The sequence below is a fragment of the Rattus rattus genome, chromosome 1 (genome assembly GCF_011064425.1).
Source record: "Rattus rattus isolate New Zealand chromosome 1, Rrattus_CSIRO_v1, whole genome shotgun sequence".
Lineage (NCBI taxonomy): Eukaryota > Metazoa > Chordata > Mammalia > Rodentia > Muridae > Rattus > Rattus rattus.
Window position 1 is genome coordinate 251,137,113 of NC_046154.1, and position 24,860 is coordinate 251,161,972.

General features: G+C 40.4%; 3 protein-coding genes across 3 annotated transcripts in view; 1 reads left to right on the forward strand and 2 right to left on the reverse strand.

The window, feature by feature from the left end:
• Positions 1–15,149, reverse strand: part of St13 (ST13 Hsp70 interacting protein) — a 36,611-nt gene extending 21,462 nt beyond the window's left edge. Inside the window, exons 1-4 of the mRNA XM_032918213.1 lie at positions 14,831–15,149; positions 7,249–7,306; positions 4,986–5,058; positions 3,928–3,998 (exon numbers count right to left, since the gene is read on the reverse strand). Coding sequence (XP_032774104.1) covers positions 3,928–3,998; positions 4,986–5,058; positions 7,249–7,306; positions 14,831–14,940 — 312 coding nt within the window. The 5' untranslated portion in view covers positions 14,941–15,149. The remainder of the gene's footprint in view (positions 1–3,927; positions 3,999–4,985; positions 5,059–7,248; positions 7,307–14,830) is intronic.
• Positions 15,150–15,488: 339 nt separating this feature from the next.
• Positions 15,489–24,860, forward strand: part of Xpnpep3 (X-prolyl aminopeptidase 3) — a 48,389-nt gene continuing 39,017 nt past the window's right edge. Inside the window, exon 1 of the mRNA XM_032918244.1 lies at positions 15,489–15,631. Coding sequence (XP_032774135.1) covers positions 15,568–15,631 — 64 coding nt within the window. The 5' untranslated portion in view covers positions 15,489–15,567. The remainder of the gene's footprint in view (positions 15,632–24,860) is intronic.
• Dnajb7 (DnaJ heat shock protein family (Hsp40) member B7) lies at positions 22,434–23,723 on the reverse strand. The gene has a single exon (XM_032918233.1). The coding sequence runs from the start codon at positions 23,348–23,350 to the stop codon at positions 22,439–22,441; it is 912 nt and encodes a 303-aa protein (XP_032774124.1). The 5' UTR covers positions 23,351–23,723; the 3' UTR covers positions 22,434–22,438.

Below are 24,860 nucleotides of genomic sequence, written 5' to 3' on the forward strand. Positions count from 1 at the left end.
TACATGCCTTTAATCTCAGCACTCGGGAGGCAGAGAAAGGCAGGTGGATCTCTTGTAAGTTCCAGGCCTCGTGTCTAAAGAGTGAGTTCCAGGGCAGCCAGGGCTAAACAGAGAAAGCCTGTCTTGAAAAAAACAAAAAACAAAAACAAACAAACAAGAAAACCCAGAGTAAACGTAGGCCACAATCCAGGGTAGGCAATTATTCAATCTACATTCACCTTTGTAGCAAAGGTCAAACCTGAGGTCCTGGTATTTTGTCTTTGAAGATAATGCAGAGCACCACCCACAAAGAATACACTCAGAGAAAGACAATGCAGGTGGGTCAACAAGACACAACTTCCAGTGAATTTCAACTTGAATATCTACAACTGACCGGAGTAAGCAGAGCCTAAACCTCCTTCACAGGGACAGTAAAGTAGAGGTGGAGAGACAAGTAGTCCTGAAAATCCACAACTAGGCTGGTGTCTCAGCAGGCAGAGGAGCTTGCCGCCCGGCCAGACAGGAGTCTCAACTCCAGGACACGTATGGTCAAAGGGCTTGCACAAGACTGACCTCCAAGAACACACTTACAAAATAAAATATTAAAAGGAATGTTTTATTAAAAAAAGTCAAAACCATAAAGCCATTTGAATTCCATATTACCAATGTCAACAAAAGCTATCCTGAGAACTGACTGACAGCCTCAACTCAAGAGCTTTGATGGAAGCAAATACATTCTTTCTGGGAAAAACACACCATCTACTCAGACCTTGAAAATTGTCCACAGGAACAATTCCAAAGAACTTGTGGTCAAAATACTACACAGAAGCAAGGTACAGTGTGCACTTTGGTAATGCTAACACTCCACGAGGGCTTTCTGAGTTTGAATCTACCGTGGTTCAAAAAGATAGACCTTACTGCACAAAATCTTAAAATTAATTTATGTATTAAGACATAAATAACCAAGAACTCTAAGAATCAACATGAAAGTATCAAGATAAAACCAAACAATGAGATGCAAAGGTAGTGGGAGAGATACGACACAGCTGTCCCAGGCCAGCAGTGACAAAGGAGGACAGAGGCACACATCCAGTCATGATTCCAGAGAAGAGTACAGCAGTGAATGAAGCACTACTTACCATAAAGAATCATGCAAAATGTTCTAGAACTGAAGAAGGTTTAGCTAATCTTACATTAATGTTAACCTTAAAATGACAGTGAATACCAGGTCGAAGAGGGAAAGAGAGACTACTACAAACATCAGTCAACACTGTGTACCTTTTTGGGATTCTTTTGTTTTTGTTTTTTGTAAATGATGACCCAAAGTACTTAACAAAACCACATGGAATTTAGGGGGTAGAAATGTTAAGAACACTACTGAAGGCTGGGCTGTGGTGGCCCAAAGCCTCTAATTGGGAGGCACAAGCAGGAGGATCTCTGTAAGTAGTTGAAGGCCAGCTTGGTCTATAGAGCAAGCTCCTGTATAGAGAAACAAAACCCAAAACAAAACCAACAAAAATTAAAAAAAGAAAGCTGTTGAGAAGTTAGAAAGATGGCTCAGTTAAGAGCACTGGCTGCTCTTCCAGAGGACCTGGGTTCAATTCCCAGCACCCAGGGGGCAGCTCATAATTCTCTGTAATTCTAGTTCCAGGGGATTCAATACCCTCACAGATACATATGCAAGCAAGACACCAATGCAAATAAATAAAAATCATTAAAAATTAAAAAAAAAGGGGTTGGGGATTTAGCTCAGTGGTAGAGCGCTTGCCTAGGAAGCGCAAGGCCCTGGGTTCGGTCCCCAGCTCCGAAAAAAAAAGAACCAAAAAAAACAAAAAAACAAAACTATTGAGGGGCCTGGAGAGATTGGTCAGAGGTTAAGAGCATGCTGGCTACTCTCCCAGGGTTCCTAAATTCAATTCCCAACAACCACATGGTGCCCTCTTCTCTGGTACCCTGCAGGTAGAACTATATACACATACGTACATACAGAATAAATAAATCTTTAAAAAAATTATTGAGGGGCTGGAGAGATGGCTCAGCGGTTAAGAGCACTGACTGTTCTTCCAGAGGTCCTGAGTTCAATTCCCAGCAACCACATGGTGGCTCACAACCATCTATAATGGTATCCGATCCCCTCTCCTGGTGTGTCTGAAGACAGTGACAGTGTACCCACATACTTGAAATAAATGAATAAATCTTTAAAAAATTATTGAAAGGCATTTTAAAAGCCTAATACTAGATACTACATTCACAAATGACCTCAGTAAGAGGTATTCTTTCCCCAATTTGACTTTAATGCAACTCTAATCAAATCTCCCTATCCCCTCTTTCTCACCTCCCACACCCCTGTGAGGGAGATGGAGGGGGAAGGGAAAAAGAGACCAGAGACTGTGAAAGAAAATAACTAAGCTGGGACCCTGACAATCTAATTCTAAAATTCATTTGAAAAACAAAACAGAAAGAACAGCTAAAATATTCATCATTTTATGGGTCCTTGTCCTGGCAGATAACAAGACCTAGTACACAGCTTCATAAGAAAATGTGGCATTAGTACAAAGAGAGCAATTAAGACACAGAACAAGAGAGTCCCCAGGGGGCCATACAGAGTAAAAAGTAAGTCAGCCCTGATGGAACAAACTTCAGTAAAGGTTCTGCTGAGTAAATTAACAAAAGGCAAATAAAGTTTTAGTGCTATATGCCAGTGAAACCAGTATGTGAGAGGCTGAAGTTGTAAGACCTTGTTTGAAGACAGTATGGGTGGGCACGCGCACGCACACACGCGTGCACGCACACGCTCTCACACACACACACACACACACACACACACACACACACACACACACACACACACTCAGAAGGAGGGGGCTAAGATATAGATGGTCTGAGTACAATTAAGCCCTGGATTTCATCCCATAAAATTGGGCATGAATTTGCAAGACCTGTATTTGGAGAACTAAGGCAGAAATTTTCAAATCAGCCTGAGCTAAGAGACCCTATCATTAAAAAGAGGTGGAAATAGGGTAGAGACATAAAAGACAACTTAAGAATAAAATTGAAGGGGTTGGGGATTTAGCTCAGTGGTAGAGCGCTTGCCTAGCAAGCACAAGGCCCTGGGTTCGGTTCCCAGCTCTGAAAAAAAAAGAAAAAGAAAAAAGAGTAAAATTGAAAAAAGGTCTGAACAGCATTATGCAAATGCCCACTGATGACCAAAATAGATCAGAATATATTCAACTATATTGGAAGTCAGGAAAATATAAGCTCAAAGCTCCAAAAATAGACTGCCTCACACAAGATTAGCAAAGATGACTCTGAGGATACCCAGTGCTGAAGGTCCAAGTCTTAAGCTGCAGTCATTACATTACTGTTTATGAACAACTTTCCTTGGCAAACACCATTTGAGACATTTTAAGACACACTGTGATCTTTTGGAAGGCCACTAATCATTCCTAATTGAAATTGTATTCTACATTTCCTTCCCAAGTACCAGTTTTCATCTCTTTGAGGAAAGGCTCCTTGTGACAAAAGCATTTGGAAAATAATGTGCCACTAGATATTCCACAAAGGACAATTCTAAACCAGGTATGGTGGCACACGCTTTTAATCTCAGTACTTGGAAAGCAAAGGCAAGTAGATTCAAGGACAACCAGGGCTACAGAGAAACCCTGTCTTGGAAAAAAAACAAAATCATCTCAGAGAAAAGACAGTCCTAACTGTAGGTATATATTTTAGGAGAACAATTTTAGTCAAATTGAAGTTTAAAGAGAAGTAAAACAAAATACAAGACTTTTAGAGATTATAATTAAAGATATTTTACAAATATTTTAGTAGGATTATAAAATGTGTCTTAAGTCAAAGGAAGATTTATCATAAACGCACATCTTGGGATAACTCCAAAATAATCCCAATACCAAGGAACGTCATTTTCCTAAAATAAGTCACTAAATTTACCTCTGCATTTTCATCTCCCATTTCCTGAGGAGCATCAGTGTCTGCTTCAATTACACCTTCATTGTCAATTTCTGCAAGTTTAAAACCAGAGATTAAAACCTAAATGACAAGTGTGGTATAGTTAATAGTCACTGGCTTGAAACTGTCAAAGTGAGATGAACTGGTCTGCATGGAGCGGAGGACTAAGCAATACCTGGTAAGATGGGGTTATAGGATGTCTCAAGAAGAAAATGAGCTACTTGCCGGTACAACTGTGTAAGCTAGGTTAACCTGAACTCTGACACATTATAAACCACTTCCCTGCAAAAGATAACTACTAATAGCTATCTGTAGGTAAGCTGGAGAGATGGTAACTCCAGTGTCAAGGGGATCTAATAACCTCTTCTGGCTTCTGAGAGCACCACATAAGCGTTTTATGTGGTGTATAGGTACACACGTACATTCCTGTACATATCAAATAAAAATTAAAAAACAAAACTACTATTTAAAACTGTTGGTCAAATCAGAGAGCTATTGTAGTGATAAAGATAGTTATGTGCACAATGTTGTACATAAAACACACCACTGATTTGGTCAGTCTCCAAAATTCCCTTAGGAAAGATTTGGGGGTCAGAAAGATGACTCAGTGGGTCGAGTGCTTGCTCCAAAGCCTGAACTCCATAAGGTAGGAGAAAACTAACTCCAAAGAGTTGTCCTTTTAACCTCCACAAAACCTTCCCCATAAACTTCTCTAATAATTTTTCCAGATATACAACAGTAAAAATTTAGAGAATAAATGTAAATAACAAAATACTATTTCATTTTAATATAATTAACTTAAAAATCAGGTGTACACAAACTCTATAAAACACAGGCGCACCACTGATACAGGAAAAGTCTGTAGTTCAGTATTACAACCAGACCAGTAAATAAAACCAGCCACCTACTACTCAGGAGGCTGAGGCAGGAGGACTGCCTCAAATTCAAGGCTACGTGTTCCACAGTTCCAGGCCATCCTGGGCTACAAACAAACGTCCCGACCATGCAGGACCGAGTCACGTACACCACTGCGGGCTCACCTAGATCGCTCTCCTCACTCGATGGCGCCTCTGTCTTTATGTTGTCCTCTGTCGTCTTGTCTCTTTTTTCTTCCTAGCAGAAGAAAATTAGACAGTGTTGTCAGCACTTAAATAAGTAAAATATCTTATGTGTTTGTGTCTGTACACACAACACACACAATGTATATCTTACTCGAATGCACTATATGTAAGTTGTTAATACCCTTCTTTTACTTCTCATTTCTAATTAACTGTAGGTCTCGCACCATCCAAACCTTTAAGAATTTAAACTGTCAGGTTTTTTTGTTTGTTTTAAAGCAAATACAATTCATATACTACATACTACAGCACATTCTTCATAGGCACTGCACCCTGACTCTCCAAGATCTAACAACCTTGGCTGTACATGCAAATTCCTGCCTACAGCAGAGGCACTGAGGATCGAGGGCTTATGAAGCCAGATCACCTTACATATGACAGTTTCAGAAAACTAGAACACAAGAAAATAATATTTCATGCAAAGTAAGTCAAACTATTCCTGACTGATGTTTAAAAAACTGAAAATAGTCAAGACAGTGGGCCTAGGAGTCTGATGTCAGTCTGGGCAGCATCATTAAGACTTATATGTAAGGGTGAACATTTTCAGAATGTGAGGGGTTTTTTGGTTTTGGTTGGTTTTAGTTTGTTTTCTCTTGACTCAGGCTCTCACAATGTAGTCAGCTGGCCTTGACCTCAGAGATCTACCTGCCTCTGCCTCCAAGTGGTAGGATTAAAGGCAAGTGCCACCACACTTGGGTTTGGTGTGTTTTAATGCCAAATGTCCTGAACTTCAGTTTTCAAGGGTTGCTCAGTTTGAGAACTGTAAAGAAAGCGTCTGTGGAATTGTACCACAAAGAAACTATGAAGACTTAGAAGAGCACATAATGGAGAGCAAATTTTCTTTCCACCCTTTAGAACCGTATAGTGTCTTCTCTATTCTCATACATTATGGATGAGGGATGAACTGGCACTGCCTTCTCTGGTTGGTGAGACTATATATTCTACAAAATAGCACTGCCAGCCAACCTCATCTCTCATCCATTCAGTACTTCAGAAGTCATTAACTGTACTTTAAGGTTCCTTCCTCCATTCAATCTTAAAACACCAAAGTCAGACCAGGCATGGTAGGCATATGCATTTAATCTTGGCACTTAGTAGATCTCTTGAATTAAGAGGCAACCTGGTCTACAAAAATTCCAGGTCAGCCAGGGACATACAGTAAAACTCTGTCTTAAAAAAACAAGGCAAGATGGCTCACAGGTAAAGAGGCACTTGCCACCAAGTCTTAAGACCTAAATTCAATTCCTGGGACCCACATAGTCAAAGGAGAGCCAACGACTGCAAGTTGTCCTGTGACCTCCACAGATCCTGTGGCACATCACTCCCATCACTTTCCTACCCTCTCATAAATTTAAAAAGTAAAATTTCAAGCCAAGGGTAGTGGCAAAAGCCTTTAGTCCTAGTACTCAGGAGACAGAGACAGGCAGATCTCTGTGAGTTTGGAGGCCAGTCTTGTCTGGCAGATCAAGTGCTAGGACAGCCAGAGCTATTCAGAGAAACCGTGTCTTGAAAATTCAAACACCAACTCCCCACCCCGACAGAAAAGGCAAACTTTTCTCCTAAAAAGTTAAATGCCTAAGTTACCACCTTAATTCTAAAATACTTGTTAAGTCCTTAGCAAATATGCAAATTGTTGATATGTAGCACATACTTTTAGAATGTACACCCCCCCCCAGTCTCATATTTGAATGGTTAGGCACCAGGGAATGGCACTATTTGAAAAGACTAAGAGTATGGCCTTGTTGGAGGAACTGTGTCACTGGGAGTTGGTTTTGAGGTGTCAAAAGCTCAATCCAAGCCCTGTGTCTCTATCTACAAATCAGAATGTAGCTTTCAGCTGTTTGTGCCTGCCACCATACTTCCTGCCACAGTAATAATGGACTAACCCCCTGAAACTGCAAGAGAGCCCTCAATCAAGCCTCAATTAAATTCTCTAAGAATTGCCTAGGTAATGGTACCCCTTCACAGCAGCAGAACAGTGACTGACAGTCTCTGTATGTAGCCCCCATAGGTCTCAAAGATACAGTATCTTATCTTAAACAAAACAAATTTGTTTTTTTTTTTTTTTGTTTTTTTGTTTTTTTCCGGGGCTGGGGAATCGAACCCAGGACCTTGCGCTTCCTAGGCAAGCGCTCTACCACTGAGCCAAATCCCCAACCCCCAAACAAAACAAATTTAAACTTACCTTAGTGTTTTCTTCTGACTTCGCTTTATGAGTAGCAGGTGGTACTTTACCCCCCATGCTTAAAATAAGAAGAGATAGTTGTTTAGAATAGTCACTGTAAATTCACTAGAAAGCAACAAACCTAAAAAGACCAACTGTTTCCAATAACCTTTCAAAGCTTAGAGGAGTACATTCTCAATTAATATGATCGCTTGGCTGTGAGTAAATTTTTTGTCACACTAGTTAATAAAACCTTTCTCCTGCCTCTTATAAGCCTAATAAACTTGTACTATAGCTCTTAGGCAGAGAAACCAATAAATAATGAAATGATAAATCATTCTCTAAGCCATTAGAGAAGCTTAGAAAATAGAGAAGACTTAATCTGAAAGGTAGAATTTGAGGTTGACATTTAACAAGAGTATGTCAGGAGCCTTGTGGTAAAGTGACTCCCTAGCATGGAGAAGCCACTGAATTCTTCACAAAGCCCTGCTTCCCAAGTAGTCCAGAACAATGTGAAAATAACAAAACTTAAAAGTCAGAAGCCTACAGAAAGAATAAATTTACATGCCAATAGCAGAATGCCTAAGTGGCTGATGGGTAAAATAAACGAGCAAAAATCCCATTTAGGAATTCACTAACATGGAAGAGTACTACAAACTGCCTTAAATCTTTTATTAACTACTGCTGTGATTTGTGGTGGGAAAGCGCAAGAGCCCACAGGGAGCTGAGAGGACAATGTCCATTCTCTTCCACAATGAAATCCCAGACCTGAACCCAGGTTCTGTCAGCAAGCACTTCCTCTCACCCAGCAGACCACCGCTTCTTTTCCGACTAGAGCTCTACTACCCACATTTCCATTGGTGGAATCTGGATGTAGGATGCATATCCAAGTTGAATTTAGATGGGCATCAGTCTCTAATTCTTTTCACCAGTTTATGCTAGTTATCAACAGTGTGTAGTTATCCATCCTAGACTCCAGCCATCCTGGGTACACGGTGGCATTTCATTGTATTAAGTCCCTCTTCATACAGCCTTAGCCATCTAAAGAACAGCTTTTGGAATGTTCAACTCTCATCCAGGTTCTCATTACACTGTCTTATTCCAGGTCTGTCCATGAGCCTGTGTCAGTTTCATGTGTTGTAAATATCTTCTCATCTGTGGCATGACTTAACATCCTTCAATAAACCCAAAATGACACAAGTTCAAATGCGAAGTAGCAAGTAGGAAAAAAAAAAAAAAAGACACCAAAATGTCTTTTGCCTTTGTGGAGATTTTGAGTGGTGGATTGCTTTTAGGGGCTGGAAAAATGATTCAGCAGTTAAGAGCATTCACTGTCCTTACAAGGGCTCTGGGTTCAGCTCTAAGCACAGGAATAGCAGCTCACAACTATCTGTAACTATAAAAAGATTTATTTTTATTTTGTTTGTCTGTCTATATACACACATATATATGAATATATAGACATATACATATAGAGACAAACACACACACACCAAAGAGCATGCCTGGTACCCCTGGAAGCCAGAAGCAGGTGACAGATTCCTTGGGACTAGAATGACACAAGATTGACCACCACCAAGGATGCTGGAAATCCTACCTAGGTACTTTGGAAAGTAGCCAACCTTCCAACTTCTCAGGCCCCCGTCTCACTCGTTCTGACTACAAAAAGCCCAAGATGGCCTTCAGTTTTCATCTTCCCATATCCTCTAAGATTACAAGTGTGTATGTCACCAATTCAACCAAATTTGACACTTAAGGACCATTTATACAAGAAAAATTGTGCAGTTTATTTGTTCTAATTATACGCGCGCGCACACACGCGCACGCACGCACACCCCTCTTCCAGTACTCAATATATTAATAGATAATGGTAGATAATGGTTCTGACATGACAAAAGATTATACAATCTGAAATGTCTTAGTAAACATTTCTACATTTTTATTTTAAAAAAAGGGGAAAGGGCAAGAGATGGCTCAGCAGTTAAGAGCACTGGCTGCTCTTTCAGAGGTCAAGGGTTCACTCCCAGCACCCACATGGCAGCTCACCACTGTCTCTAATTCCAGCTCTAGTTTTAACATTTTCACATAGACACACATGCAGGCAAACAACCGCCAATGCATATTTTAAAAAAATAAAAAAGGTTGTTTTAAAAAGAAAAGAAACACCTTTCAAAGGTACACAGTAACCAAACACTGGCTCATAAGTTAAATTTTAATGAAGGGTTTCTTAAGCTGTGTTTTTCCTAAGTTTCAAGCTACAGTGTCAGGAATGTAGGGTGACATCCAAACAGTTACAACGGTTTAGCTCTGTGAAGCGACAGCCCTGCCAAGAAATGTAATTCTAAGAAAAGCTCAGACAAATTCAAATGGGGGAATTGCTAAAATAACTGACTTGTAATACTAAAATCGCCAAAATCAAGAAAGCCACGGTAAAACGGTTAGATGGAAAGTGAGAGCTGGCAACAGAGTACAACCTGTAATTCTAAGAGCGGGGCAGTATCGACTCATCCGTGCAGCTGCCTGACTGGGATGGCCAGCCGCATGGCAGACACTGTCCTTACCAGCAGGAAACACACTCAACACGAGTGAGCACGTTGGCAGCCTACTATCAGCAATTAATTTTGAACCAAAAATTGTTCCAAAATAAAAAAAATTAAACACAGAAAAATGCTTTCATGAGCTATACCTCATGTCTCTCACATTCTAAGCTGTAGTTGACTACCCCTAAGTCCAAACCATTTTTAAATGTAGATTATGTTGACTAAGTTCTCTCTCAACCTTTCAAAACTAGAAGCTAGCTTCCTGCAAAAGTCACCATTCGGACTTTTCAGCACTTTTTTTTAAAATCACCAATCAGGCAGGATAGGATATGATCACACAAAGCTTTGTTCATAATTTTCCTGGGAGTTAAAATCTCAATCTTCTTTGTGCTATTGTTATTTAAGCATGTGTACAAACACTGGAATGTTACAGTCTAAATTCTGTACTGAGGGTAGAAATGAATTCCACTCACTTCAGATATTTCCTATAAGTAGTTCCCTCAACTACTGCAAAATGTGTTTGTTGAAAAAGAGTTATCTGGACTTACATTTACTACTGTGAATTCAGATCTGGTTTTATTTCCTTAATTTTTTTTTTTCTTTTTTGGAGGGTAACAGGGTCCCATTAGCTTTGGCTGGCCTGGAACTCACTATGTAAACGATCCTATCGTTATTTTATCACTAGGCTATCTTTACTTCAATCTAATTGAAACTATCACTTTTCGGTGGGCATGTGGCACACTGGTAGTGAGTGTACTTACCTACCATGCTCTGGGATCAGTCTCCTGCACTGAAAACTTTCATTTTTATATATGTGATCATTTTAATTAAATTTGTATCAATTGCTTTGTGATCATTTTAATTAAATTTGTATCAATTGCTTTCTCCTCTGCATCTTTGTCAGTCATTGCAGATTGGGCTAAATAAAGAGAATTCTAGATCTAGGAATACTCATATTATTAACACTTCTAGAGTTGAAACCTTGAGTTTTTTTTTTTATAGTCCTACTGTCCACTCAAAGCTAAAATATTGAAAAGTTTGCTTTAAATGCTGCCATTGTTCATAGACTAACTTTATTTTTGATATATCTTTTAAAATTGCACAAAGAGCCAAGGATGGTGGCATATACCTTTAATCCTAGCACCTGTGATGTGGAGATAAGACATATCTGAGGTGAGGCCTGCCTGGTCTATACAGCAAGTTCCAGGCCAGCCACTGCTACATAGTAAGACCCTTTAAAAAAAAAAAAAAAAAAGAAAAAAAAAAAAAGAAAAAACAGCATCCCAATTTAAGTTTTGAAGGCTCTTAAGCATTCCAAGATTCTTCACCTCATAATGAAGTATGCCATGCCAAAACATTACAGACACAATACTTGGATTACCCATGAGAAATAACACAAGATAAGATGCTATTTTGGGAAATAGTATTGCCTAAGAAAAATTCTACTGAATGTAATTTGGAATTCACTACATAGGCACAATTTCTCCAGGATAAATTTTAACATCCTTTTTTGTTTTTAAAGATTTATTTATTAAGTACAGTGTTATGCCAGCATATATACCTATATTCCAGAAGAGGGCACCAAGATTCCACTACAGATGGTTGTGAACCACCATGTGGTTGCTGGGAATTGAACTCAGGGCCTCTGAAAGAGTAGTCGGTGCTCTTAACCACTGAGCCATCTCTCCAACCCAGAAGAGAAATATCTTAAGCTTTTGCGTTAGCAGGCTGTTCATTAGGAAAAGCCACTAAAATCAAGTCCTCGATTTCTAGTTCTGACAAATATGTAATGGCAACTTGTGCATTTTTTTGTTTTTAAGAAAGCAAAGACTTCAAACCACAGCACTATACATACCAGGATTCAAAGCCGTATTACACAAGTACACCACTAGGGTTCTCCTCCATTGTTTTAATAGTTACTATAGGGCTGGAGAGATGGCTCAGTGGTTAAAAGCACTGACTGCTCTTCCAGAGATCCTAAGTTGAATTCCCAGCAACCACAGTGGCTCACAACCATCTATAATGTGATCTGATGCCCTGTTCTGGTGTGTCTGAAGACAGCTACAGTATACAAAATACAGTATAAGATAAATAATTTTTTAAAAAAGAATAATCTTTAAAAAAATTTACTGTAATAAATAAAGTTCTTAAGAGTTCTATATATTTAACATGAGTAAAAGTTCTACAACGGGTTGGGGATTTAGCTCAGTGGTAGAGCACTTGCCTAGCAAGCGCAAGGCCCTGGGTTCGGTCCCCAGCTCCGAAAAAAAAAAAAAAAAAAAAAAAAGTTCTACAACAGCTATAAAAGTGACAAGAAAAGAAAAAGCTCAACGGGCTCTAAAGAACGCCAGCACACATCACTGACTGCTTTTTCTCTAAGAATATGCTTATTGGAATATTTGCATTTTTAGTAATCACCACCAGGTCCATTTTCCCCAAAGAAAATTACTCCACCAGCTTTTGTCCACGTCTTAAGGAGTTCCTCTCCGTGCTCTTGAAAAGCAGCTTTAATGTGTGGAATTGTTTTCCTCTTTGGGATAGGAGGAACAGGTTCCATCTTTAATCAGGCCCCACTGTGTGGCCAGGCTGGTCTGAAAGTCCTGGAATCACAGCTGCTGCAACCTCAACCTCCAGGGTGACTGGGAACTCGGCAGGTTGGCCCACTCCTCCTTAGAATCCCCGCTAGCACGCCCTTTTCCTGGGCAGGGAAGTATGCTGGAACTAGCACTACACCTGCCTGTTAAAAGGTGTTTGATTTGGTTTTGGTTTTTTTTTTTCCTTTATGGCTTTTCAAAACAGGTTTTCTCTGTGTGGCTTTGACTGTCTTGGAACTCCCTGACCTTGACCTCAGAGATCCACCTGCCTCTGCCTCCAATGTGCTAAGATTAAAGGCATACTGCCACGGCTGCCGCCGCCTCCCTAAAAGTACTTTCCTTAAAAAAAAAAAAAAAAAAAAAAAAAATCCTTCCTGAGCAACATTTGTGGCCCTCCTTTAACAGCTGAGGAGCCTCTCCTCCAACATGTAAACTGTTAAACTACTAAAAGGTAATTACAAACACAAGTTTCTTATCACTCATCTGTATCCTTAAACAGCACTTAGGTAGCTATACTGACTTTAGAAGGCTTGAAGCCCAACCAAGACGGACCTCTTCCCTCATAATCAGCCTTGAACTTGAAAGAGAAGCATTAGCTTTGTCCTTTGGTAGGATTTAAAATACTGTAAGGGTTGAAGAGATTACATCTCACCAATTAAGAGTACTTGCTGCTCTTTAGAGACCCTGAGGTCATTTCCTGGCACCCTTATAGTGGTTCGCAACTGTCTGTGACAACAGTTCCAAAGGATCAGATACCCTACTCTGGCTTCACTAGAAAGTATGCAGTATAGTTATTAAAGTGCAAGCAAAATACTCACACAAAATACATACATCTTTAAAAAAATTAAACATATAAAAGGGTCCTTCCTAGGTAAAGAGTATCAGAGATTAGTTGAGGTTCATTAAATTAAGCCACTTCTTCCTATCTACCTTTCCCTGGGAAGACTATAAACATTACACCCAAAACATTACACTCTGGGGTTGGGGAGATGGCTCAATGATTTGCCGCTCCTACAGGAGACCCAGGGAACAGTTCTCAGCACCCACAAGAGTGGCTTACAACCACCAGTTCCAAGGGACCCAATGCCCTCTTCTTACTTCCCTGGGCATCAGGCATACATATATACATGCATAACCCTCAGTACATATAAAATAGCTTAAAAAAGAAATAGCTGTTGTGTTGGCAAATGTCTTTAATCCCAATAGGTGGCAGAGACAGGAGGATCTCTGTGAATTTGAGACTAGACTAAGCTACATAGCAAGTTCTTTAAAAAAAAAAAAGTTTTAAAAAGAAAAAAAATTACATTATTTATTGGATCCTCCCTTAAAGTTAATCCAACTGGACTTGCCAATCACCTGGCCAGAAAACAACCTCTCAGAAAAGCTGACTCATCTGACGATATGCAAAAAGTATGGGAGAATTATCTTTAAAGGAGTAAAGAACTTACTCTGCTCATGAGCCCTTCACTCCACACAGCTGCTTTCAGACCTTCGTGGCTAAGCCTGATTGGTTTTTGTTTTGTTTTTCTGGATTCTAATTGAAAAAAATATAACTTTACCTTTCCCCATCTTTTTTCTAATATTAACCAAAGTCCTAAACATGCTCGACATGACACTCTTAAATTCGAACACTTTCTCTAAAGACCCTCCCCCATTTCTACAAGTGCTTGTAAGCGTTCATTGCTAACCCTAATTCGGAAGGCATGACTTAATATCTTTTCACCTCCCTCTTCCTGGCAGCTGTACAGATTTATTTACAGCTTGTCTGCACTGTTGTTTCTCTCAAATTCTAATGGTGCCTAAGCTTCTTTAAAATATTTTATCAACGAGACTAAAACAACAAAAAGAAAAACCAATTCCCCAGTAATACTGTTCCCAGCAGCTGGCACGATATCTATTCACGGAATTCATAGTACGCAGGCGAAATACTCTCCAGTTAGCCCTGCAAACACGCTGAAAAAAAATCATTTTCCTAAAGTATCTGAAGTGACAGCGCTACAACTAACGTGGTTATAAATAATTCCCAACACGATCCCATGCAATTAAAATCGCTGTAAGGTCAAGTACAGATACCTTAAGTTATTATAGAACAAATAAATTACCACTATTAATATTTAAAACGATACAGGGGTCAATGTGATTTAAGCAAGACGCCAGATTAAAAAAAAAATCCCTCTGTAAAAAGCTTTGTCTTATTTCGCGCATTATTCCCACTGCTCAAATATCCACAACCCTCCGCATTTATTTCTTCCCAAAACACACCCCCTGGAGACTTCGCTGCGGGAAAACCAGCTCTACCCTCTGCTTTTCCACCCCTAAATGGCCCGACGCTCCAGATCCCTCCGATAACCTCTGGAAGCCACTAAAGAACGAACTACGAAGGGGCCTAGACCACGCTACCCTCCTCCCCACGCCAACTCAGGCCCGGCTCCCCCCTCTTCCCAACGGTCCGCGGGGCCCAAGGCTCACCTCTCCACCCACTCCCTCAGGAAACGCATTTCCTCGGTGTGCAGGACGCTCGGGTCCTGCCTACACATCTTCACGAAGGCCCGAAGCTCGCTCACTTTGCGGGGATCCATAGTGGTGAGGCTGGAAGCTTCTGGCGGTGGGCGGCTGCGGAGGCCCGATGCCAAGCCCGGGAGCGGCTCAACGTGACCAAGTAGAAGGGGGCGGCTGCCTCGAGGCAGAACAGACTAGAACCTCCCCGGCTGCTGGCTCCTCCCACCCAACGGCCTCGTGACCCCGGTCCTCCGCTCGCTCATTCCTACTCCTACCTCTGGACCTGTGCTCCGCCTAGAACCTTCTAGAAGTGTAGCTGCCCGTGATAATGCCTGCTTCGATAGGCGAACAGTCTTAACTCGTATTCTTTCCTCTGATCTAGTTCCTGGGATAGACGAAGGACCTTGTGTGTGTGCTTTCAAGAGGAACACAGGGAGGCATTTGGAATAGGATATTGTTTCAGTGAAGGTGGGCATTAAGCAGAACAAGACACCTAATTTGGGGGCGGGGTGGAAATATGCCCGTGGGGCCGGCGCGCCAAAACTCAGCCGGCTGACGTCACTTCTCTGCGCCTCCCCGGGAAGAAAGCCCGCGAGCGGAGCCTGCCGGAAGGGGCCGGGCGGTTGACTGGTTTCCTGGCGACCCGGCTGTGCTAGTAGCTTTCCCCGCAATTTGTACTTTCTCTTCCTGACCAGTGGGTGCTGGCCATGCCGTCTCTGCTCTCAACCCCCAGGCTGGTTCCCGTTATAGCAAGGCTCCGCGGCCTCTCAGGTTAGAGTCTTCCCTGCCGGCGTCGCCCAGGTCTTCTCTTGGAGAAACCTAAAGCAGCCCAAAGAGCTACAAGTTGATGATCCGTGTTCCTGGACCAGTCGGCTCCTGGGGCCCTCCGTGGATTTTTCTTTTGACCGGTTGTTCTGGGAAAGAGTAGGCTTTAGGTTCTGTTACTCTGGGAAGCTGGGATGACTGAGAAGAAGGGCACTTCAAGGGATCAAAGTTACTCGAATTCTAAATTTGTAACTTTTATCATCACACTTGGCTAAATTGTTTCACGTCAAGTAGCGTTTTGTGTGTGGTGCGTGTATGTCAGGGTAAATTATTCCCCTTTTCATAGCTTTCATCGGAGAGCTAGCAAAAGATAGAAGAAACACGTTTAGAAACAAATGCTTTGTGCAGTCCAGATTATAAAGTACTAGACGGGGGACATGCCTAAAAGTCTTACATAAACAGTCAATGTGATAAAGCACGGAGAATGTGAACCTTCCTTGTACAGTACGGTGAGCAATTAGTCTAACATAAAATTTTACACTGAAAAGTGAGTCATCTACCTTATAAGTGCACCTAATATTGGATTATACTTCAGATGAGGCGTGCAAAATGTGAACCAGAAAAAAGGGTATTTGACATTAAAATTGGTCTTGATATTTGCATGTGATACTTAGATTCACTGAAAATGAAATTAAATCCGCTATTTAAAAATTCTCCATTGCACAGAGCCTAGGCTGTAGTCCTAGTAGTTAAGATGTACCTTTGATGAGAATGAATGAAAATGTGTGATTGATCAATTATATTCGCAGAGACCACAGCCTCTGAGTAGACTAGAACCAGCTTTTTGTTTCTGATCATTGACTTTCTTGAAGCTTTGTGTAAATCCTGACTTGATCCAGCTTTAGCACTAGAATCTGGACTAAATACATAAAAATCTAGTAAATATATTATAGTTTGTTTCTAAGAAAAGTTAAGTTCAGCATCTCGTTATATTACCACTAAATGGTTTTTTAGCTTTAATGGAGTGACATTGAATCTTCAGTTTAGCACTGAGGGACTGAAACACAGTTAAGCCAGATGTTTATTATATGATTGTGTCCAGTCCTTATACCAATCCTTAATTCTGCTTGGTAGAATCCTTTTGCAACTTCTCATTACTTGAGCCAGGAAGTGCAGTTTCACCCAGTAACTTTTTGAGTTAGTTATTGAGGGTGCATCTCCACTTCACCACAGTTGCTCACAGTCAAAAAGGAAGCAGACAAGCAACAAATGACATAGCTGAGTGATTACAGTCTTGACCCAACTAATTTGGGAACTCAGCAAAGAAGAGAGGAATGTATTTTTTGGCATTTTAATTATTCTGTTATCCTTGGAGTTTAGGTTTTAGATCTCATAAGTAGGACTTAGAATATGTGGTGTTCTTGGTTACTCCTTTTTTTTAGAATATATTTTTTTGAGACTTCCATACAGTGAATGTAGGTTAATCATTGACTCCTCCCAAAACTTACCTTGCCAACTGCATGTAGTTGCCTTTCTTTAGAAAGGCTCTGGAGCAGTGGTTCTCAATCTTCCTAACGCTGCAGCCCTTTAATACAGCTCATGTTGTGGTGACCCCAACCATAAAATTTTCTTTTCTACATCATAACTATAATTTTGTTACTGATGTGAATCGTAATATAAATAGCTAATATACGGGATTTGATGATGCTGGCCTGCTGGGAAAGGGTCGTTCAACCCCACAGGGGTTGTGACCTACAAGGTTTTTTTGTTTTTTGTTTTTTGTTTTTTTCCGGAGCTGGGGACTGAACCCAGGGCCTTGCGCTTGTTAGGCAAGTGCTCTACCACTGCGCTAAATCCCCAACGTGACCTACAAGTTGAGAGTTGCTGCTCTATCTAACTACCATAACAAACCACGTATGGTGGTGAACACTTTTAATCCATCCCAACACTAGGGAGGTGTCTTAATCAGGGTTTGTATTCCTGCTCAATACATCATGACCAAGTTGGGGAAGAAAGGGTTTATTCAGCTTACACTTCCACATTGCTGTTCATCACCAAAGGAAGTCAGGACAGGAACTCACACAGGGCAGGAATTTGGAAGCAGGAGCTGATGCAGAGGCTGTAGAGGGGCACTGATTACTGGATTGCTTCACCTGGCTTACTCAGCTTGCTTGCTTATAGACCCCAAGAACACCAGCCCAGGGATGGCACCACCCACAATGAGCTGGGCCCTCCCCATTAATCACTAATTGCGAAGATGCCTTACAGCTGGATCTCATGGAGGCATTTCCTCAGGGAAGGCTCCTTTCTCTGTGGTAACTCCAGCTTGTGTCAAGTTGTCACACAAAACTCGCCAGTATGGAGACAAATGGGTGAGTTTGAGGCCACCTGGCCTACATAATGAGTTCCAGCACAACAAGAGGTACATCATTGAGACCCTGTCTCAAAAAGACAAAGAGAAACTTTCTCACCTGAGGAAGGCATGCAAATCTAAAGTGTGAGTAGGTGCAGGAGGGAGTATCTTTCTATACTTTGAAGTCTTTGATTTTTGGTAGTAGTGTTTGCTTAGTTGGTTGTAGGTGATGGGGATTGAACCTGGGAGTTGTCGCAGGTTTAGCAGTGACTTGTACACCTCTTGCCCTGCAAATGTTGCTAATTTAAGGTCTATTTAGTTGAGAAGTGTAATTAGATAGAATATGCTGCTAGTCACCTGAGAAGAAGCAAAATAAACTACTAGTTGTACATTAAAAAGTTTCATTTTCACCAGGCAGTAGTGGTGCACACTTTTTTTTTTTTTTTTTTTTTTAGCTAAGAACCAAACCCAGAGCCTTTCGCTTTCTAGGCAAGCGCTCTACCACTGAAAAAAAACCCCAAACATGGTGCACACCTTTGATCCCAGTACTTGGGAGGCAGAGGCAGGGCATCTCTGAGTTTCGGACAGCCAAGGCTGTCACAGAGAAACCGCGGTCTCTAAAAAAAAAAAAAAACTGCATTTTCACATTAAAAAGCATTTAAGATACATATTAAATCTGACATAGGAAAGGAAGTTAACATCATTCAACAAAATGCGAACACTAAAACGTTTCTCACCTTATGATATGCAAATAAAAAGGTAAAAAGTACTGTGCTGTAGCACACTGAATATGCTAATGAAGTAAAGGTCCCATGTCATGGTGAGGGAGGATGTAGTGGAGAGAGGGGAAACACAAGCAAACCTTTAGAGGTTCGATTTTTTTTTTTTTTAAGGCTTGAGGATCTAACAAAGCAGATGTAAAAGTTGTCCTGACATCATCATCAGAACCACAGAACACTAAGAACAGTGGTGGGATGAAACATTTTCATTTGAGATGGAATGATTATTTGGTCAGATGCATAAAATACAATCCACACACACCCGATTAGCCCTAAATTCTCAGGGGGGGCAAGAAAGAGAGAGAGAGAGAGAGAGAGAGAGAGAGAGAGAGAGAGAGAGAGAATATTTAACAGTGATTGGCAAACTATATTTGTCCATTGAGCTCTCTTTCCTGTGGTAAGCTTTGGTGGATATTCCTGAACATACTTTGGAAAGGTTGGGCTTTGGCTCAGTGAAAAGAAACAGAGATTCAGGGGCAAAGAAAAAAAATGAGGTTTTTCTTCTAGACAGTGGAAGGTTTTGGGGGGTTTTTTGTTTTTTAAGTTAAGCTATTAGGAAAAATAATTATTTAGTTAAAAGGGGATAAATGGCCAGGTGTGATAGCACATTCCTGTAATCCCAGACGAGAGAGGCAACTCCTGGTCATCCTTGGCTACCCTAGCAAGTTCCAGGCCAGCCTGGGTTATACTCAAAGAGTAGAGAGATGGACTGGGGGACACAGTAAATTCTTACTGTTTTTGAAATGTTGGGGTTTGATTCTGGAAGGTTTTCTTTTTTCTTTTTTAACTTTAATCCTGCATGGACACAGGGAAACCTGACAAAATAACGCATTTTATGTAAATATCATGAGTTTATTTTCTGGAAATAACTTTGGAACTGAGTATCCCCAGTTTTCTCCGAAAGAATAAATTACCTTTCCTTCCAACATACCTACCCACTGAGGCAATTCAAAAGCTCACATTTGCTGTTTAAAAATAGTAGGCACTGTAATTGTTTCTGACTTTCAATTTAGTATTTGAATAGACGTGATTGATAGGTTTCAGTGCTGCTGGATGATTTGCTTGCACCTTTTAATATAGTAGTTTACAAGAATTTGAGACTGGCAGCTTAATGCCTGGATTGATGCCTAGAACTTACAATAATTACATTTTTAAAATACAAAAAAGGGTACATATGACAATATATATTGCATGACAATGTATAAGCCCAAGTCCTGCTACAAATTGTTTTCAGTGTTTAATAAAGTCAAGCATCTCTCATATAACAAAATTTAGCGTTCCTTTCTCTCTTAAGACACTTCCATTCTTCTATTTCCTTTGTTCCAAAACCTGCTGGTTTCAACTCCTGTCACACCTTGTCAGCATACCCTATGGCAGTGTATCCTGCTGCCACCACTTTTTTTTTTTTTTTTTTTTTTTTTTTTTTTTTTTTTTTTTTTCCCCAGAGCTGGGGACTGAACCTAGGGCCTTGCGCTTGCCAGGCAAGCACTCTACCACTGAGCTAAATCCCAACCCGCTACCACCACTTTTTAATCACACATCCTGTTACCACCATCTTGGAATAAATGACTATAATCTTTTAAATGGAATATGGTAATAGTTTGATTTCCCTTTTCTAACCTTGTTTGCTTGAGTCTTTTGGCAACAATAGAAGAGTTCAATTTCAATGTATGATTCCTCCTCAGAACACCTGTGTCTTAGTCTCTCCCATTTAACAGTTAACAGGCAGGTAGTGATCAATCCCTGCAGAATCCTTTCATTGTTTGGTTTAATCTGTGGCACTGATCTCTGTGCTCCCTAAACTCCTCTCTGCAGCCTATTATCTCAGTGTTCCTCAGACTCCTATGCAGCCTACACCAGAAGGAATATCGCACCTTGCTAGTTCAAGTGTCTGGATATCTTACCCAATATTCACTTGGCCTGCCTTTTTAAACAAGCAACTAAAAAAACTAGCAGATCCTGTTTTACTTAATATGTGTCTCCATTTTGTAGGCTCTGTGGGTTTTGTTTAGTGTTGTGTATGCCTCAGATACATAACACTTAGTGGTAGCATATGCCCTTTGGGAAGCCAATCTCTGAGTTTAAATCCAACCTGGTCTATAGATTGATTTCTAGAACAGTCAGAGCTACGCAGAGAAACCCTGTCCTCACACCCTCCTCCTTCCCCCCAAAAAACCAGCACCTAATCCTGCTCAGCAGGTAGAGCCCTGAAATAAATGTAAAGTGAATGACAGAATGAATAAAGGTTGAGAAGCAGTGTAGGAAACTCAAGTAACAGTGTCGAAATAAAAGTTTATTTTTAAAGCAAGTTAATAAAGTACTTTAGACCATTTGTTTGGTATCTAATGTATTTGTAACTCACCATATTTCTCCCAATATGATCCTTAAATAAAGTATCTATGGTATGATCCTACACACAGATAAGATGAAAGTTTCGTATCTGGAAAGAGTGACCAGTGCCCTGCAGCACATGATGTAGCCAGGTTGTTCCAAGGAATCTTGGCTAATACTGGCTTTTTAAAAATTTGTGGTATAATACACACTAAATATAGTTTGTCTACATACTCAATTTAATATACCCTAAATTCGATTTACCATATTATACATTTTTTTCAATGTGTAGTTCCATGATGTTAGTATATTCACATTGTTGCGAAGTGGGGTTCCAGACAATGTTTTTGTTTTGCAGGTCTGAAACCCTTTGCCCATAAAACAACCTCTTTTCTACTTCTTGTCTCTCACTTTGGACTGCCTTAGATATCATGTTAACATTAATCATTATTTGTCATGAATTACTGCCTTATTTAGCATCTTAAGATTTTTAGTAATTCAAGTATTCAAAAAGCTCAGCCATGTTGAAGCAAATGACAAGATTTTTCAGTTAAAACTGCCTTCATCAAACAACTGAGACACAGACAACAGCATAGCAGGATTTTTTTCTGAGACTGAATATTCATGAGTGTCTGTACACGTGTACATATGTACACTCAATTGTGGCTATTCATCAATTTTTGTTAATATCTTAGTCTTCTGATTGGGTTGCTTCTACCTCTTAGATGCTATGAACAGAACTGCTGGTGAACATCTGTTACTTGTTATAATCAGAACCTGTGTTTCATAGTAGATTCTTATCTCCTAATGCTGTGTATATTTATAAGAAATATTTGTGATAGTGTTAACTGGAGAAGTAAATAGGTCATAAACTCCATGGGGGCAATGAGGATTCTATGCTCAAAGTGCTCAAAAAAAAAAAAAAAAAAAAAAAAAAAAAAAAAAAACCCTTTGCTCTTTTCCATAGTTTTAAAATCAGTCACCACAAATTCATCTTTTTCTAATACAACTTATCTACACACTGCTAAACAAATGTCCACAATCTTGGTAAAAATGTTTAAATAAAATAAAGCCAGGCATGGGAGTGTACACCTTCAATCCCAGAACTAAGAGGCAAACATTAGCAGATCTCTGAGTTTCAGGGTCAACCTTGTATCCTTAGCAAGCTCCAAGCCAGCCAGGGCTACAAAAGTTGAAACTATATCTCAAAAACAAAACAAAGAAACAAAAGCCCCAGCTACTCTTACATAGTATTAAACAAATGTCATCTATAAAACTCTGTGATTAACCAAAACACACAAAAGAGTGGTGTTCAAATGTTATATGATCATAATGTGTCTAAACAGTCAATTAGCGATTCCTTTTATTGGACTTCTTCTTCTGCCCCTCTTTGTGCTTCTTCTTTTTCCTCCTACCACCTTCTTTGAATCCTGCTGAAAAAATGGAAGGTTCCTTCTTGTTGGTGACCCAAGGTGATCCTTGTTCCTTGTCGTCCACAAGAGAATATTGAGTTGTACTTGAGTGGGTATAGGAATTTGGTGAATAATCGTTGAATGACTGTCTTCTCCAGTTACATTTGTCTGCAAAGCCCTCTTCATTTACAAGAAAGGATCTCAACTCACTGTCATCCTCAACTTTTCTTTCTTGACGGTTCTCAAAAGTTTTCTTTGTCTTAACATTTCTTCCATTAATAACTGACGGTGTAATGGGTATATAGTTGCCCACCCCAGGATCCTCAAATGCCAGGGAAGAGACTGAAGTAAGGCTCTCATGCCCCCGAGAAACATAAGGTGAATATCCCGTGTCATAAGAAGAAAGTCTGGCAAACACTGGGTAGTCGTAGGATCGGGAGAAAAGGGATCCTCTGCTTCTGCTTCCACTGGAGCTTCTTGAACTGCTTAAAAGGTCTGCAAGTGAGTCTTCAAAGAAGTGAAATGAAAATGGATCCCTTTCACCAAAAATTTCTTTAAAGACATCATCTGCCTTACGGAATGTGAAACCGTACTCACGTTCATCATCAAGATGACTGCCACCTCCACCGGTTAAGCCTTCCTTGCCATATTTGTCATAAATGTCCCGTTTTTCACCATTTGATAACACTTCATATGCCTCGGCGACTTCTTTGAATTTTCGCTCTGCTTCCTCTTTATTTTCTGGATTTTTATCAGGATGCCATTTAAGTGCTACTTTACGGTAAGCTCTTTTAATGTCTTCCGGTGATGCATATCTCTGTACTCCTAGAACTTCATAGTAGTCCACCATGACAGTACTAGAAACGAACACCCTTGATGGTGAGTGCTGTGTTTTCCTGGCAGCTCAGGCTCAGTTGCTGGTGGTGGAGGCAGAAGTGTCTGCAAATAGGCATATTTTTACATTGAAGGCAGTGTTAGGACTGCGGGGGTGGGCCACTGCTGAAAGACTGAGGATGCTGATTGTGTGGCAAGCAGACGGCAAGCATATGTCAGAGCTGCATTATGGTGTCATACTGGGCCAGAGATAGGGCTCAGATCTTCTAAATGCAACTTCTCCCAAATCATTCTGTATGATCTGCAGCTAATGGCCATGACATTTCTTTTATATATTCTGACCTCCAGATTACAGAGCCTTAATTACCGCATAGTTCTATGGTTTTGGTTAGTTAGTTGGTTTGGTTTTTCAAGACAGGGTTTCACTGTGTGGCCCTTGCTGTCCTGGAATTTGTCTTGTAAACCAGGATGCCCTCAAACTCAAAGGTCTATCAGCCTCTGCCTCCTGAGTGTTGAGATTAAAGTTGTGCACCACTATCACCCAGCTTCTATGGTTTTAGGTAGAAAAATAAAAACTTAGAAATCTTTGTTGGGAGGAAAAAGTATTCAAGCAGTTGAAATTTTTACTTATTCTTGTCAAAAGACATACATTCAGTAGAAGATAGGAATAAGTAATTATAGTAAGAACTATGGTGGAAGATCCACTAGATGGATAGACTGCTATGAGAGGCACCATGGGCTATGGTCTCAAGGAAGACTTCCTGGAGTTAGTGTCCTACTAGTCAAGCTTTCTGCTGGCAGAGTCATTAGAGGGGATGCTTCCATTGTAATGGGATACAAAATGGGGAAGGTAGTTCATGCCTGTAATCCCAGCATAGAAGGCCAAGATAGGAGGATTGTGGAAGGTTCCAGGCCAGCCTAGGCTACAGAGGAAAACCCTGTCTCAAACTCTAAATAAGGAGAGTATGAGAAATGGATAAAATACTGGTATCATGCTCTGGTGACCCATGCCTTTAATATCAGCGATGGGGGTTGGGGGAAGGTGCAAGTGGATCTCTGAGTTTGAGGCCAGCCTGGCCTACAGAATGAGTTTCAGGACAACTAAGACTATGTAGAGAGACCTTATCTCAAAAAACAAAAAACAAAAACAAACAAACAAAAAAACCCAGCAAAAATGCCCATAGCAACTTCGGAAAATGTAGTGTCTCAAATTATTGCCTTTATGTTCTCAAAAACAAATGAGAGGAGTGTGGTGGACAGGACAGAGGGCTATTTCACATTGGTTATTAGAAACTTGTGAGAAGATGGCCTTTGAGTTAAGATCAGACAGAGTTGTCAGTCAGCGGGCAGAGTAGTAGTTTCTAGAATGGTTAAGCTCACTCATATCCTGAGGTTGTCGATGTCTGCTACAGCCCTCTGCAGACTAGGTGTGCCAGCTTGGTGCTCTGACTTCTTTTTCATGACTGCAATATAGAAGATCAGGTGTAGTTGGAAAAGTAGAATAAGAAAGTCTAAATAAAAATAAA

Excerpts from the sequence above, each read along its gene's own strand:
- Dnajb7 (XM_032918233.1), bottom strand. The coding sequence starts at position 23,350 with ATGGTGGACTACTATGAAGTTCTAGGAGTACAGAGATATGCATCACCG.